The sequence below is a fragment of the Diachasmimorpha longicaudata genome, chromosome 12 (assembly GCF_034640455.1).
Source record: "Diachasmimorpha longicaudata isolate KC_UGA_2023 chromosome 12, iyDiaLong2, whole genome shotgun sequence".
In the NCBI taxonomy this organism is placed as follows: Eukaryota; Metazoa; Arthropoda; class Insecta; order Hymenoptera; family Braconidae; genus Diachasmimorpha; species Diachasmimorpha longicaudata.
Genome location: NC_087236.1, coordinates 2897745 through 2912627, shown reverse-complemented (window position 1 = coordinate 2912627; position 14883 = coordinate 2897745). Strand labels below are relative to the sequence as shown.

The 14883-nt window shown below is 47.0% G+C and overlaps 1 protein-coding gene across 1 annotated transcript; it reads right to left on the bottom strand.

Annotated features, from left to right (window-relative positions):
- Positions 1 to 684: 684 nt before the first annotated feature.
- Positions 685 to 4115, bottom strand: LOC135168161 (uncharacterized). Its single transcript, XM_064132095.1, has one exon. The coding sequence runs from the start codon at positions 4113 to 4115 to the stop codon at positions 699 to 701; it is 3417 nt and encodes a 1138-aa protein (XP_063988165.1). The 3' UTR covers positions 685 to 698.
- Positions 4116 to 14883: the final 10768 nt, after the last annotated feature.

The window sequence follows — 14883 nt, the reverse complement described above, 5'->3', positions numbered from 1 at the left end:
CTGAGTTGGCATTCCTCACAATTCCCCACATGGTTTTGAACATCCGACTTAATCCCCTTCCAGTAATATTTTCGCTTTAATTTGGCGTACATACGTTTTACACCCGGATGACCAGCAATCGGCGTATTATGATACTCTCGTAGTATTTCCGGAATGTCGTCGTCAGCAGGTGTAATGACCCCGCCGTCAGCGTTCGAGTCCATCGCACCTGTGTTCGCTCTTATCTGCGCTCGGGTTACCACGTTTATCCGACTTAACGCGTCAGCGTTGGTATTTAATTTACCAGGCTTGTGTACCACCTCGTATTCATACTCCTCTAATTTAATCCGCCAATGTACGAGTCTTGACCCCGGGTCCTTTACGTTAAATATCCACTTCAAGGGCCTATGGTCGGTCACTATAGTGAACTTACGCCCATATAGATAAGGACGGAAGTGACGAGCTCCCCATACAATAGCCAAGAGCTCCTTCTCTATGGTACTGTAGTTCTGCTCTGCCTTATTTAAGGTCCTGCTGGCATAGGCGATTGGTAAATCCTTGCCAATTTCCCCTTGCGATAACACAGCACCTATGGCCTTGTTTGACGCATCGGTGGTGAGCAGAAACGGATTCCCGAAATCGGGATACTGCAACACCGGAGCTGTTGTCAGAGCCCTTTTTAGGGTGTCAAAGGCGCTCTGCTCTCTCTCCCCCCAAGTCTAAGTTATGTCCTTTTTCAACAATTCAGACAAGGGTTTAGCAATTTTTGAAAAGTCTCTGATGAACTTCCGATAATACCCCGCTAATCCTAGGAAGGACATAATTTCCTTCTCGTGCTGTGGTACCGGAAATTTCACTACTGCCTCTATTTTACTAGGATCCGCTTTGATTCCATCCTTGGTAATGATGTGTCCTAGATACACCACCTCCTTCCTCAAGAAATTGCACTTATCAGGTTGAAGTCTCAGGTTCGCTTCCTTCAAGCACTGCAGTACCTCCCTCAGCCTTTTATTATGCTCCTGTAGATCCGGTCCAAAAATCACGATGTCATCCAGATAGACGAAACACCGAATTCCCTGTACTCCAGCCAGGACAGAATTCATGAGCCTTTGGAAAGTTGCAGGCCCGCCCTTAACCCCGAAAGGCAATCTACAGAACTCGTAGTGCCCATATGGTGTGGAAAAGGCAGTTTTACACCTATCCTCTTCCCTTACAGGAATCTGATGAAATCCCGAGGCCAAATCCAGAGTTGAGAAATATTTGGCATTTCCCAATCGATCCAGTATATCGGATATATTGGGCAATGGAAATGAATCACCAACCGTGACTTCATTCAAGCGTCGGAAATCTACCACAACGCGGAATTTGACCTTCCCTGACGCATCCATTTTTTTAGGAACCACAAGCAAAGGCGCATTCCACTGGCTTTTGCTTGGACGCACGATTCCATTCTGCAACATCTCCTTGACCTGGTGATCCACCTCCTCCATCTGTGATTCTGGTAACCGATGAGGCCTGACATTAATAGGCGCTGTCCCCGGTTTCAATGGGATCTCATGCTTCAGATGATCTGTAGCTCCAGGAGGATCTCCTGGTAGCTGTACGATGGAGTTGTATTCCTCCAAGATTTCCAGAAGGGAATATTTCTCCTCCTGATTTAGGTGCTCAATCCTCAGATTCTCTCGCAATAATTTGATGCGGTCTTTCACCTCGCCCCTCTCGGCATCCCTCAGCATCATAATTATTTCCCCCGACGGCAGCGATTCCAGTTTAACCGTCGGTGGATTGATGAACACATCGTTGTCGTTCGTATTCACCACACAAACGAGTACTTGACCCTTTACTGCCTTCGTGAGACACTCCCCCATGAAGACGCCCTTCGCCAGTTGGTTTTTCCGGACGATACCAGTTCCGCTGCTTCGTGTGGGTACCGTTAGTAATACCTCACTTCTAGCCCCGATTTTCGTGGGTGTTTGATCCTGGAACAGCTCGAACGGATGTCCATTGATCACCAACGCCTTCCCATGGACTGTTTCCACCTTCAACGTAGGTGAAGACAGAAAATCTTCGCCTAAAATCCCCCCAAGGCAAGGAAAATTCGCAGGAACGACCTGAAACGTATGTCCCAGACATCTATTACCAATTTCCAACCGAAGAATAACCTCACCCAGGGTGGCGACGTCATGATTTGAAATCCCCCTCAAGATTCGGCTTCTCGGGGAAATCTCAACCCCTTCCGTCAGCTTGTCCACCCTCACTAAGGAAATCTTCGCTCCGGAATCTGCCAAGAACATGGTTGGCAGCTCCAGCTCCAGCGCAGTGAGTAAAATCTGTGATTTTATTTCCCCCTGCAGTGCTGGCTTTATCATCGTTGTTTTGTTTCCCTGGAAACTCCCCCCTTGCCGTGTAGGTTTTACCATCATAACTTGATAGGCTCCGACAGGCATAATTTTCCCCTCATCAGACTTATCAACCCTCCTTTTTGGATCTAGGTTACTGCTGTCGGTACCCGAATTATTATTCCGCTTACCTGCAAAATGAGACTTCACGAGCTCCGCAGGAATTCTCTGCGAGTCAGATATTCCCAATTTCTTCTTTAACTTACGGCAATCAGCGGCCTCATGACCCGCATACCGGCAATGTTTACATACAGCGCCGAATGCGTTGACGCTACGTCGCTCTGACGCAACCGGCAACGATTTGCGTTGACCTGCCTGCGGATTGCGACAATCTTTTGCAATATGACCTGATTGTCCGCAGCTGAAGCAATTCCCAGTGGATTGCCGGGCCATAGAAACTCTATTCCCGCCACTGGAGTTCCTTTGAGGCACCTCAAAATGCTTCCCTTTCTGAGGGCCAGAGATGGTTTTCTCCAAATCTACGGCTCCTGCACAGGACTCGTGGAGTGTCTTGAAATTATGGGCTCGCACCAAAATCTGCAACTGCCCTCGCAATCCCTGTTCGAACATAAGTTTAGCCAGAGACATTAGAATGGTTTTAGCGGCTACCTTTTCTACCTCCGTGAAACCAACGTGTAGACTCAGTAAGCCATTCAATAAATCAAGGGTGGCCTCCTCCGTGCGTGCGACATATTTAGAAACACTTTCATTCTCCTTTTGCTGTATTCTGCTAAATTCTGCTTGAAGTCCGACCAGACTTTTCGCTTTTCCGAAAAGTGATCGCAATTCCTCCTCCAGCTGTTGAAATGAGGTGATCGTTCGATACTTCAATTGTTTCAAAGCAGTACCTTCAAATTTACTTCCCAGAATACCCTTTAGGAGCGAATCCTGATATTCCGGATATATCAATTCCCTAGCGGAAGTCACTGATTTCAGAAACCCATCTAGTTTATCTGAATCTTGCCCAGCAAAACAACGTACCATTTGAAGTGCGCCCTTCAGATCAAGGTATGCACTCCCCGGTGCTCGGTTATTCTGCATGTTTTGGTCTGCCCAGGCCTCCGCCAAAAGATCTCTAACTTCATTTTTCTCCTTTTCAGCTTCCTCTCGACGCTGCCGCTCAGAATCCAGGAGGCGTTGCATTTCCCCCTGTTGTGCTTGCCTCTCTATCTCCATTTCGGCCATTTTTTCGCGCAACTCTGCTACTGAGTCCCGTAGCTCGTCAGTTCGCCGAAGTGGTCGTACCCCCTCGGGAGGTTGGTCCGCCCCATGGCGTTCGCCCCTAGGAACGAAACCCCCCGCCGCTAATGTCCCTGTACGGTAAAACACGTTACTGGGTGTGGAGTACTCGTGTCTGGGCGTCACATCCCTTGCCCCGTCTTCCTGGATCTCATCCAAATCCTCAAACGGATTTCCCGGTACATTCGGAGGATTTTGGAGAGAGGATCGCTGGTTTCCTCCTCCAACCCCTCGTGTGCTATTAGCCAGCTGCTCCCCGGGTAATTCCTCGGGTAGATCGTCCTCTTCCCGATGGACGTCAACCCTGACCTGTTGTGCATTACCACTAGCCAACAAGCTCTGATGCAAAGATCGGCTATATCTCCGTTGCACATTAACATTCCCGTTAATATTCCCATCAGAATTAAACAGATGTCTTCTTACCCCTTGCCCTGAAATGGAGTAAGACTCGAAATCCGATTCCGATCGTCGACTACCATTTGCTCCAGTAGTTGACATAATCGATTATTTATTTCTTGGCCAAAAATGAAATAATCCCACTTGCGTAGCTACTTATCACGATACTAGCCCCTCTTGACAGGGTAGTTTCCACTAGCCTCTGGTACGATAAAGTACTAAGGTAGGCTTTCCTGGTTCACCCCAATGGTAACCACTATGATTCCTGATAACAGGTTCCCAAAAAATCTTCGTCTGATTTACCTTAACGGCAATCTTCTCCGTCCTTCGATGTGAAGGTCTGCTGCAGCTGCTGGCCAGTCTACCCCTAGGTAGTCCAAACTCCAATGTTCGGTTCTTCTTCTATCACTGTGTGACAAGACAGTGGTTGATCAGGCCTCCGTCTTCCCCAAAAGATACGCTGCCACCAAAAATGTAATGGACCCGAGCGGTTGGGTTCGGGTTTCGGGGTTCACACTCGCGGATGGAGGATAGGAGCAGATATCTTCAATTGATTCACTATCTTTATTGGTTATTCCACTAGTTTATTAACAATTAAAGACTCGCTCTGAGACACAGAGTATCAGGCGAGTATAAGTACAGAAGAAGTAACTCCTTATGAATGGTATTTGGATAACTGGCCCAGAGAATACGAGTCCCCGAGTATTTATTGTCTCGTGGATTCGTATTACATCGCACGGTGACGCGCTAGAGGCCAGTTCGAGGCGTAAAGCGCTGACGCTGCGCCCCAGTTATCTACATAAGTTGAATATACGTGGATTGATCCACATATATTCATTACCTTTTATTTTCCTTTCTTCATATGTTTTGCATTCCGAATAATACGTGCCACTTTCGTGTCCTCGTATTCTCCGGATTACGAAACTGAAATGTTATGGCATTTTGGGGCATAACAACAATTTGGCTGGCGCCATTGGATTCGTGAGACGATTTCCGATTTTTCAAGGGGTCCGGGAATTTTCTAAAGTCGATTTTTTCGTTTTTCGCGTTTTTCTCGGTTCCTGGGCCTCCTAGAGCCAAACGGGCCCGGATTTGGACTCTGACGTTTTTCGTCCATATCATTGGATATATCATAGCTAGGACAATTTGGTTGGCGCCATTGGATTCGTGAGACGATTTCCGATTTTGCGGGGGGTCCGGGAATTTTCTAAAGTCGATTTTTTCGTTTTTCGCGTTTTTCTCGGCTCCTGGGCCTCCTAGAGCAAAACGGGCCCGGATTTGGGATCACACCGTTTTTCACCCATATCTTTAGAAATAACATAGCTAGGACAATTTGGCTGGTGCCATTGGATTCGTGAGACGATTTCCGATTTTTCTGGGGGTCCGGGATTTTTCTAAAGTCGATTTTTTCGTTTTTCGCGTTTTTCTCGGTTCCTGGGCCTCCTAGACCCAAACGGGCCCGGATTTGGGATCACACCGTTTTTCACCCATATCTTTAGAAATAACATAGCTACGACAATTTGGCTGGTGCCATTGGATTCGTGAGACGATTTCCGATTTTTCTGGGGGTCCGGGAATTTTCTAAAGTCAATTTTTTCGTTTTTCGCGTTTTTCTCGGCTCCTGGGCCTCCTAGAGCAAAACGGGCCCGGATTTGGGATCACACCGTTTTTCACCCATATCTTTAGAAATAACATAGCTAGGACAATTTGGCTGGTGCCATTGGATTCGTGAGACGATTTCCGATTTTTCTGGGGGTCCGGGATTTTTCTAAAGTCGATTTTTTCGTTTTTCGCGTTTTTCTCGGTTCCTGGGCCTCCTAGACCCAAACGGGCCCGGATTTGGGATCACACCGTTTTTCACCCATATCTTTAGAAATAACATAGCTACGACAATTTGGCTGGTGCCATTGGATTCGTGAGACGATTTCCGATTTTTCTGGGGGTCCGGGAATTTTCTAAAGTCAATTTTTTCGTTTTTCGCGTTTTTCTCGGCTCCTGGGCCTCCTAAAGCAAAACGGGCCCGGATTTGGGATCACACCGTTTTTCGCCCATATCTTTGGAAATATCATAGCTAGGACAATTTGGCTGGCGCCATTGGATTCGTGAGACGATTTCCGATTTTTCTAGGGGTCCGGGAATTTTCTAAAGTCGATTTTTTCGTTTTTCGCGTTTTTCTCGGTTCCTGGCCCTCCTAGAGCCAAACGGGCCCGGATTTGGAATCACACCGTTTTTCACCCATATCTTTAGAAATAACATAGCTAGGACAATTTGGCTGGTGCCATTGGATTCGTGAGACGATTTCCGATTTTTCTGGGGGTCGGGGAATTTTCTAAAGTCGATTTTTTCGTTTTTCGCGTTTTTCTCGGCTCCTGGGCGTCCTAGAGCAAAACGGGCCCGGATTTGGGATCACACCGTTTTTCGCCCATATCATTGGAAATATCATAGCTAGGACAATTTGGCTGGCGCCATTGGATTCGTGAGACGATTCCCGATTTTTCTAGGGGCCCGGGAATTGTCCACAGTCGATTTTTTCGTTTTTCGCAATTTTCTCGGCTCCTGGGCCTCCTAGAGCAAAACGGGCCCGGATTTGGAATCAGATCGTTTTTTGTCCATATGTTCGGAAATATCATAGCTAGGTCAATTTGGCTGGCGCCATTGGATTCGTGAGACAATTTCCGATTTTTCTAGGGGTCCAGGAATTTTCTAAAGTGGATTTTTTCGTTTTTCGCGTTTTTCTCGGTTCCTGGGCCTCCTAGAGCCAAACGGGCCCGGATTTGGACTCTGACGTTTTTCGTCCACATCATTGGATATATCATAGCTAGGACAATTTGGTTGGCGCCATTGGATCCGTGTGACGATTTCCGATTTTTCTGGGGGTCCGGGAATTTTCTAAAGTCAATTTTTTCGTTTTTCGCGTTTTTCTCGGCTCCTGGGCCTCCTAGAGCAAAACGGGCCCGGATTTGGGATCACACCGTTTTTCGCCCATATCTTTGGAAATATCATCGCTAGGACAATTTGGCTGGCGCCATTGGATTCGTGAGACGATTTCCGATTTTTCTAGGGGTCCGGGAATATTCTAAAGTCGATTTTTTCGTTTTTCGCAATTTTCTCGGCTCTTGGGCCTCCTAGATCAAAACGGGCCAGGATTTGGACTCTGACGTTTTTCGTCCATATCATTGGATATAACATAGCTAGGACAATTTGGCTGGCGCCATTGAATTCGTGAGACGAATTCCGATTCTTCTTGAGGTCCGGGAATTTTCTAAAGTCGATTTTTTCGTTTTTCGCGTTTTTCTAGGTTCCTGGGCCTCGTAGAGCCAAACGGGCCCGGATTTGGGATCACACCGTTTTTCACCCATATCTTTAGAAATAACATAGTTAGGACAATTTGGCTGGTGCCATCGGATTCGTGAGACGATTTCCGATTTTTCTGGGGGTCCGGGAATTTTCTAAAGTCAACTTTTTCGTTTTACGCGTTTTTCTCGGCTCCTGGGCCTCCTAGAGCAAAACGGGCCCGGATTTGGCATCACACCGCTTTTCGCCCATATCTTTGGAAATATCATAGCTAGGACAATTTGGCTGGCGCCATTGGATTCGTGAGACGATTTCCGATTTTTCAAGGGGTCCGGGAATTTTCTAAAGTCGATTTTTTCGTTTTTCGCGTTTTTCTCGGTTCCTGGGCCTCCTAGAGCCAAACGGGCCCGGATTTGGACTCTGACGTTTTTCGTCCACATCATTGGATATATCATAGCTAGGACAATTTGGTTGGCGCCATTGGATCCGTGTGACGATTTCCGATTTTTCTGGGGGTCCGGGAATTTTCTAAAGTCAATTTTTTCGTTTTTCGCGTTTTTCTCGGCTCCTGGGCCTCCTAGAGCAAAACGGGCCCGGATTTGGGATCACACCGTTTTTCGCCCATATCATTGGAAATATCATAGCTAGGACAATTTGGCTGGCGCCATTGGATTCGTGAGACGATTCCCGATTTTTCTAGGGGCCCGGGAATTGTCCACAGTCGATTTTTTCGTTTTTCGCAATTTTCTCGGCTCCTGGGCCTCCTAGAGCAAAACGGGCCCGGATTTGGAATCAGATCGTTTTTTGTCCATATGTTCGGAAATATCATAGCTAGGTCAATTTGGCTGGCGCCATTGGATTCGTGAGACAATTTCCGATTTTTCTAGGGGTCCAGGAATTTTCTAAAGTGGATTTTTTCGTTTTTCGCGTTTTTCTCGGTTCCTGGGCCTCCTAGAGCCAAACGGGCCCGGATTTGGACTCTGACGTTTTTCGTCCACATCATTGGATATATCATAGCTAGGACAATTTGGTTGGCGCCATTGGATCCGTGTGACGATTTCCGATTTTTCTGGGGGTCCGGGAATTTTCTAAAGTCAATTTTTTCGTTTTTCGCGTTTTTCTCGGCTCCTGGGCCTCCTAGAGCAAAACGGGCCCGGATTTGGGATCACACCGTTTTTCGCCCATATCTTTGGAAATATCATCGCTAGGACAATTTGGCTGGCGCCATTGGATTCGTGAGACGATTTCCGATTTTTCTAGGGGTCCGGGAATATTCTAAAGTCGATTTTTTCGTTTTTCGCAATTTTCTCGGCTCTTGGGCCTCCTAGATCAAAACGGGCCAGGATTTGGACTCTGACGTTTTTCGTCCATATCATTGGATATAACATAGCTAGGACAATTTGGCTGGCGCCATTGAATTCGTGAGACGAATTCCGATTCTTCTTGAGGTCCGGGAATTTTCTAAAGTCGATTTTTTCGTTTTTCGCGTTTTTCTAGGTTCCTGGGCCTCGTAGAGCCAAACGGGCCCGGATTTGGGATCACACCGTTTTTCACCCATATCTTTAGAAATAACATAGTTAGGACAATTTGGCTGGTGCCATCGGATTCGTGAGACGATTTCCGATTTTTCTGGGGGTCCGGGAATTTTCTAAAGTCAACTTTTTCGTTTTACGCGTTTTTCTCGGCTCCTGGGCCTCCTAGAGCAAAACGGGCCCGGATTTGGAATCAGATGGTTTTTCGTCCATATCTTCGGAAATATCATCGCTAGGACAATTTGGCTGGCGCCATTGGATTCGTGAGACAATTTCCGATTTTTCTAGGGGTCCAGGAATTTTCTAAAGTCGATTTTTTCGTTTTTCGCGTTTTTCTCGGCTCCTGGGCGTCCTAGAGCAAAACGGGCCCGGATTTGGAATCAGATCGTTTTTCGTCCATATCATTGGAAAACTCGTAGCTAGGACAATTTGGCTGGCGCCATTGCATTCGTGAAACGATTTCCGATTTTTCTAGGGCTCCGGGAATTTTCTAAAGTCGATTTTTTCGTTTTTCGCGTTTTTCTCGGCTCCTGGGCGTCCTAGAGCAAAACGGGCCCGGATTTGGGATCACACCGTTTTTCACCCATATCTTTAGAAATAACATAGCTAGGACAATTTGGCTGGTGCCATTGGATTCGTGAGACGATTTCCGATTTTTCTGGGGGTCCGGGAATTTTCTAAAGTCGATTTTTTCGTTTTTCGCGTTTTTCTCGGCTCCTGGGCGTCCTAGAGCAAAACGGGCCCGGATTTGGGATCACACCGTTTTTCGCCCATATCATTGGAAATATCATAGCTAGGACAATTTGGCTGGCGCCATTGGATTCGTGAGACGATTTCCGATTTTTCTAGGGGTCCGGGAATTTTCTAAAGTTGATTTTTTCGTTTTTCGCGTTTTTCTCGGTTCCTGGGCCTCCTAGAGCCAAACGGGCCCGGATTTGGGATCACACCGTTTTTCATCCATATCTTTGGAAATATCATAGCTAGGACAATTTGGTTGGCACCATTGGATTCGTGAGACGATTTCCGATTTTTCGAGGGGCCCGGGAATTGTCCACAGTCGATTTTTTCGTTTTTCGCAATTTTCTCGGCTCCTGGGCCTCCTAGAGAAAAACGGGCCCGGATTTGGAATCAGATGGTTTTTCGTCCATATCTTCGGAAATATCATCGCTAGGACAATTTGGCTGGCGCCATTGGATTCGTGAGACGATTCCCGATTTTTCTAGGGGCCCGGGAATTGTCCACAGTCGATTTTTTCGTTTTTCGCAATTTTCTCGGCTCCTGGGCCTCCTAGAGCAAAACGGGCCCGGATTTGGAATCAGATCGTTTTTCGTCCATATCATTGGAAAACTCGTAGCTAGGACAATTTGGCTGGCGCCATTGAATTCGTGAGACGAATTCCGATTTTTCTAGGGCTCCGGGAATTTTCTAAAGTCGATTTTTTCGTTTTTCGCGTTTTTCTCGGCTCCTGGGCGTCCTAGAGCCAAACGGGCCCGGATTTGGGATCACACCGTTTTTCACCCATATCTTTAGAAATAACATAGTTAGGACAATTTGGCTGGTGCCATCGGATTCGTGAGACGATTTCCGATTTTTCTGGGGGTCCGGGAATTTTCTAAAGTCAACTTTTTCGTTTTACGCGTTTTTCTCGGCTCCTGGGCCTCCTAGAGCAAAACGGGCCCGGATTTGGCATCACACCGCTTTTCGCCCATATCTTTGGAAATATCATAGCTAGGACAATGTAATGGACCCGAGCGGTTGGGTTCGGGTTTCGGGGTTCACACTCGCGGATAGAGGATAGGAGCAGATATCTTCAATTGATTCACTATCTTTATTGGTTATTCCACTAGTTTATTAACAATTAAAGACTCGCTCTGAGACACAGAGTATCAGGCGAGTATAAGTACAGAAGAAGTAACTCCTTATGAATGGTATTTGGATAACTGGCCCAGAGAATACGAGTCCCCGAGTATTTATTGTCTCGTGGATTCGTATTACATCGCACGGTGACGCGCTAGAGGCCAGTTCGAGGCGTAAAGCGCTGACGCTGCGCCCCAGTTATCTACATAAGTTGAATATACGTGGATTGATCCACATATATTCATTACCTTTTATTTTCCTTTCTTCATATGTTTTGCATTCCGAATAATACGTGCCACTTTCGTGTCCTCGTATTCTCCGGATTACGAAACTGAAATGTTATGGCATTTTGGGGCATAACATCCCTCCCCGCCGGGGAAGAAAATTATTACTGATGATAATTTTCTTCTCTAACCCTATCTCATCAATAATTATAAAAACATTCCTTTTTCCTCCGTGGAGGCAAAGAGATGTTCTCTGGAAAAGTAGAAATCCTAAGAATATCCACGATCAGCACTTCTGATCACTTCAATACGTATTTACAAGTAAATCTTTCAACTTCCTTCGCTTCTCTAACTCACGCAGGCTAGGGTTTCCGGCACCAGCAGTACAGAGATACTCCTAGTACAAGGGCAAGAACCACCATGACCACTGAAAATATTGATGATGGGTGGAGTAGAAATTCCTGATAGTCGAATTTCTTTTGAAGCTTCCCTAGATCTTCCTTTCCGGTCTCTAGCTGCACATGAAGGTCCTCCAATTCCTTCAGGTTCCCTATGACGTTCGTGAGTCGAATGTCGCTCACGTTATGGTCCTGCTGCTGTAGCTGCGTAATGGTGTCATTACTTAGTGTCAAGTTCAGCCTAGGCTGAATATGATTCTCCCAGGTTGTTTCCTTTGACTTTCGGCCACGGATAGTGAAATCAGGAGCGATAACCTCGCAGAAATCTTCTATCCGCATTATTCCAGAACCTTGAAGGGTGTCTCGAATTTCCCCCTCTCCGCAAGCTATGGCAATTGCTTCAGGTTCCGGTGCCACGTAGAACCATGCGTTAGTCTTCCGCATTTTGATAAGCGTGAGACCTTGTAGCCGCAGATGTCTCGTACTACACGTTTCCGGTATCTTATCTGGGCTCAGGTACATTCGCACCTCACAAGGGCTAGTGACTCTCATTTTTTGAATCGGCAAAGAGTCGGTGCATAAGTATTGTCCCCGAACTCTCTTGCAGCAATTCAATTGCCCCTCGGTCATTGGCACATACTGATGTGTTGCGCCATGTACGACCAGAAGCGCATTTGATGCCTCCAAGTACGAGTGATACCCGTTCGTTGTCCGCACAGGAATGCTATGCATCAGCATAACGTCGAATGCTTGGAAATCCGCCAGGGGTATTCCTATCACCGTGATGATTTTCATGCCAACTGCGGATACACTAACAGTTGATACCTCCTGCAGTTCATGTACCCCTGCTACCTCCAACTCAAAGGGGAAACTTAAACCCTTCGGTAATTTGGCTTTCCTGAGAAGGTCGACCAATCCCTCTTCCGTGAACACTCCTGTGTCAAATATTAGCCCTTTGGAGTCGGTCAGCAGTTTTTTTAATCTCGCAGCATCCCGCATCACCCCAGTGTAGATGACCTCGACCACCAAAAAATGCTCATCTACGAGTTGCCGGTGTGCCATCTGCGTATCCTCATCCCTTATCTGTTTGATAGACCTCAACAAGATGTTTTCGTTCTTCTGAATCATCTGTTCCGTTTGAGCGAGATGAAGAAGCGTAGAGTTAACAATCTGCAACTGCTTCCCAGAACTATCCAGTGTCCCTTGAACTCCAGCCTCCAGACGTGAAATCCTCTCGCGTATTTCCCGTTCATCTTCAGCATCCATAGTCCCGAAAAGTGACTTGGCTACCGTGCCCAGACCATTTATAAGACCTCGACGGCCCTTCCTCCTCTCATTTAACCCAAACAACGCCGTGATGACGCTTCTCGTTTCCTCGAAATCGACAATCCATTGATCCACGAGGTGATGGAAGTTGGAACCCCATGGTCCAGCCCTGAAGCACAGTTGCTTCGTATAATTCAGATGTTCCTGCAGTTGATCAGCTCTCGCCAGCCATGATGCACCATCCGTGCTTGCAGCAACCGTCCAAACGTAGTTGCTCAAATGCAATCTCCCAATTGGCTCAAAATAAATTCCCGGGGTGTGGACGAATCTCTCAATCACATGTCCCTCCCCCCGAACTTCCGCGATGCTCGCCAGCATTAGCCACATGACAATAACAATTAGCGCGTCGCTTGATTTGTCAATCAGGAAGTGCGTTGAACTTTTCAATTTTACCTGACGTGGACGATGTCGCCAACCCGATGGCCGCCATGCCTGATGACGAAGCACCCTTGAATATAAAAGTGACTGCCGCCCCGTTTGGGCCACAGTCTTCCAAAAAGTTAACAGTGAAGAAGTTAACATTCCAAGAACCAACAACATGAACGCCGGAAAGTGTTTTAAGTGCGGTCGATTTGGGCACACTGTCTCCGACTGCTTCCAGCATCTCTCCATCCATGTGGACCGGATAAGATCTTCACCATCCTGTACTCGGGGTCGGCTGTGCTCGAATCGTTCCTCGAGGAACCATCCATACCTGCGGCACTCCATGGACGACTTCGTATTCGAATATCTGGTGAGTACGAATACCTCCTTCACTTTCTTACTACCCTGTTTCTTACTGCCATTCGAAGTCTCTATTTTCGCTAATTCCTTGCTATTTTTGGAATATTTCAGCGCCATCGATACCCCTATCATCCCGGGTACTTGAACTTGGAATTCAAGGTGAAGATGAGGGACTGGAGGGTTCGTAGTAGGAAAGATCTCAATGCCCTTTGGGATCTCCCCGTACGCTCCGACATCGAGGCTGGCGTAGAGGACGTCTTCAACCTCCGAAGACTCTTCGGAGAAACTCCAGCTCCACAACCGTGCCACGTGCCCCAGTTCCTGGACGATAGCGAAAGGACGTGCGACATCTGTGCCTCCTATCTGTGGGATTATCCAGGCTATTATTATATTAATGATACTGTGATAGAGCGTCCCTCCAACGTATCTGTAACCGCTTTCAACAATAAATGGTTTAATTAAACAAACTATATGTATCTGCAGTTCTAGTCCTTTCCTGAAAATCTCCTTATCACCCGGGCAAGAAAATTCCAGAAATCCACAGGGTAGGTTAATCCGAGGCAGGGGTCCATATAGTCATGCTTCTATAAAGGGTCGAAGCCGATTTACGTGGACTCTCTGCGTTTTTTGTTTGGTTCCCGACCTGATGGTGTAGTTAACCTCACCATTCCTCTCGATAATCTCGTATGGGCCTATCCAGGGCTGAGTTAACTTCTTTGATCTTCCACGTCGTAGGACATCATTTTTCAGTAGTACCTTATCCCCGATTTTCAAATCCATAGGTACAGCGTCCTTGTCGTATTGGACTTTGCTCCTGATTTTCCCTTCATCGAGGGCCTCCCTTGCCTCCTGGTGCGCTGCGCGCAATCGTTCACGAAGCTCCTGGGCAAAATCATCATAGCAATACGTCAAACGGGGTGGCTGTTTGACGGCCGTCGGTAACTCGGCGCGTCTCCCAAAAATCAGCTCAAATGGCGTCATTTTTGTAGCCGTGTGGGGAGTGGTGTTATACGCAAACATTGCGTATGGCAGCCACGTATCCCAATCCGTTTGATCCTCCAGGATGAAGCTCCTCAGGTATTCTGCCAGAGTGCGGTGTGACCTCTCGACAATACCATTAGTCTGCGGATGATACGCCGTGGTTTGGATCTTCTTAATTCTTAGAAGCTTACAAACATTCCTAAATATCTCCCCTACAAAATTTGGTCCTTGATCCGTGAGCAATCTCTGTGGTGTACCATATTCACAGATGATTTTTTCGGCGAACGCACGCCCGATCGTATTGGCCTCTTGGTCCGGGATGGGTATGGCCTTGCTGAATTTAGTTAGCCCATCCTGAAACGTCAAGATATACTTATTCCCAGCATCCGTAATAGGTAATGGACCAACTATGTCCATTGCACATTGTTCGAATGCTGTTTCAGGGCTCTCCCCGATAATCATGGGGACCTTTGTGGCTTTTCCCAACTTGCTGAGTTGGCATTCCTCACAATTCCCCACATGGTTTTGAACATCC

Bases quoted from the DNA above. Each gene is read 5' to 3' on its own strand.
- LOC135168161 (XM_064132095.1), bottom strand. From the start codon at position 4,115: ATGTCAACTACTGGAGCAAATGGTAGTCGACGATCGGAATCGGATTTC.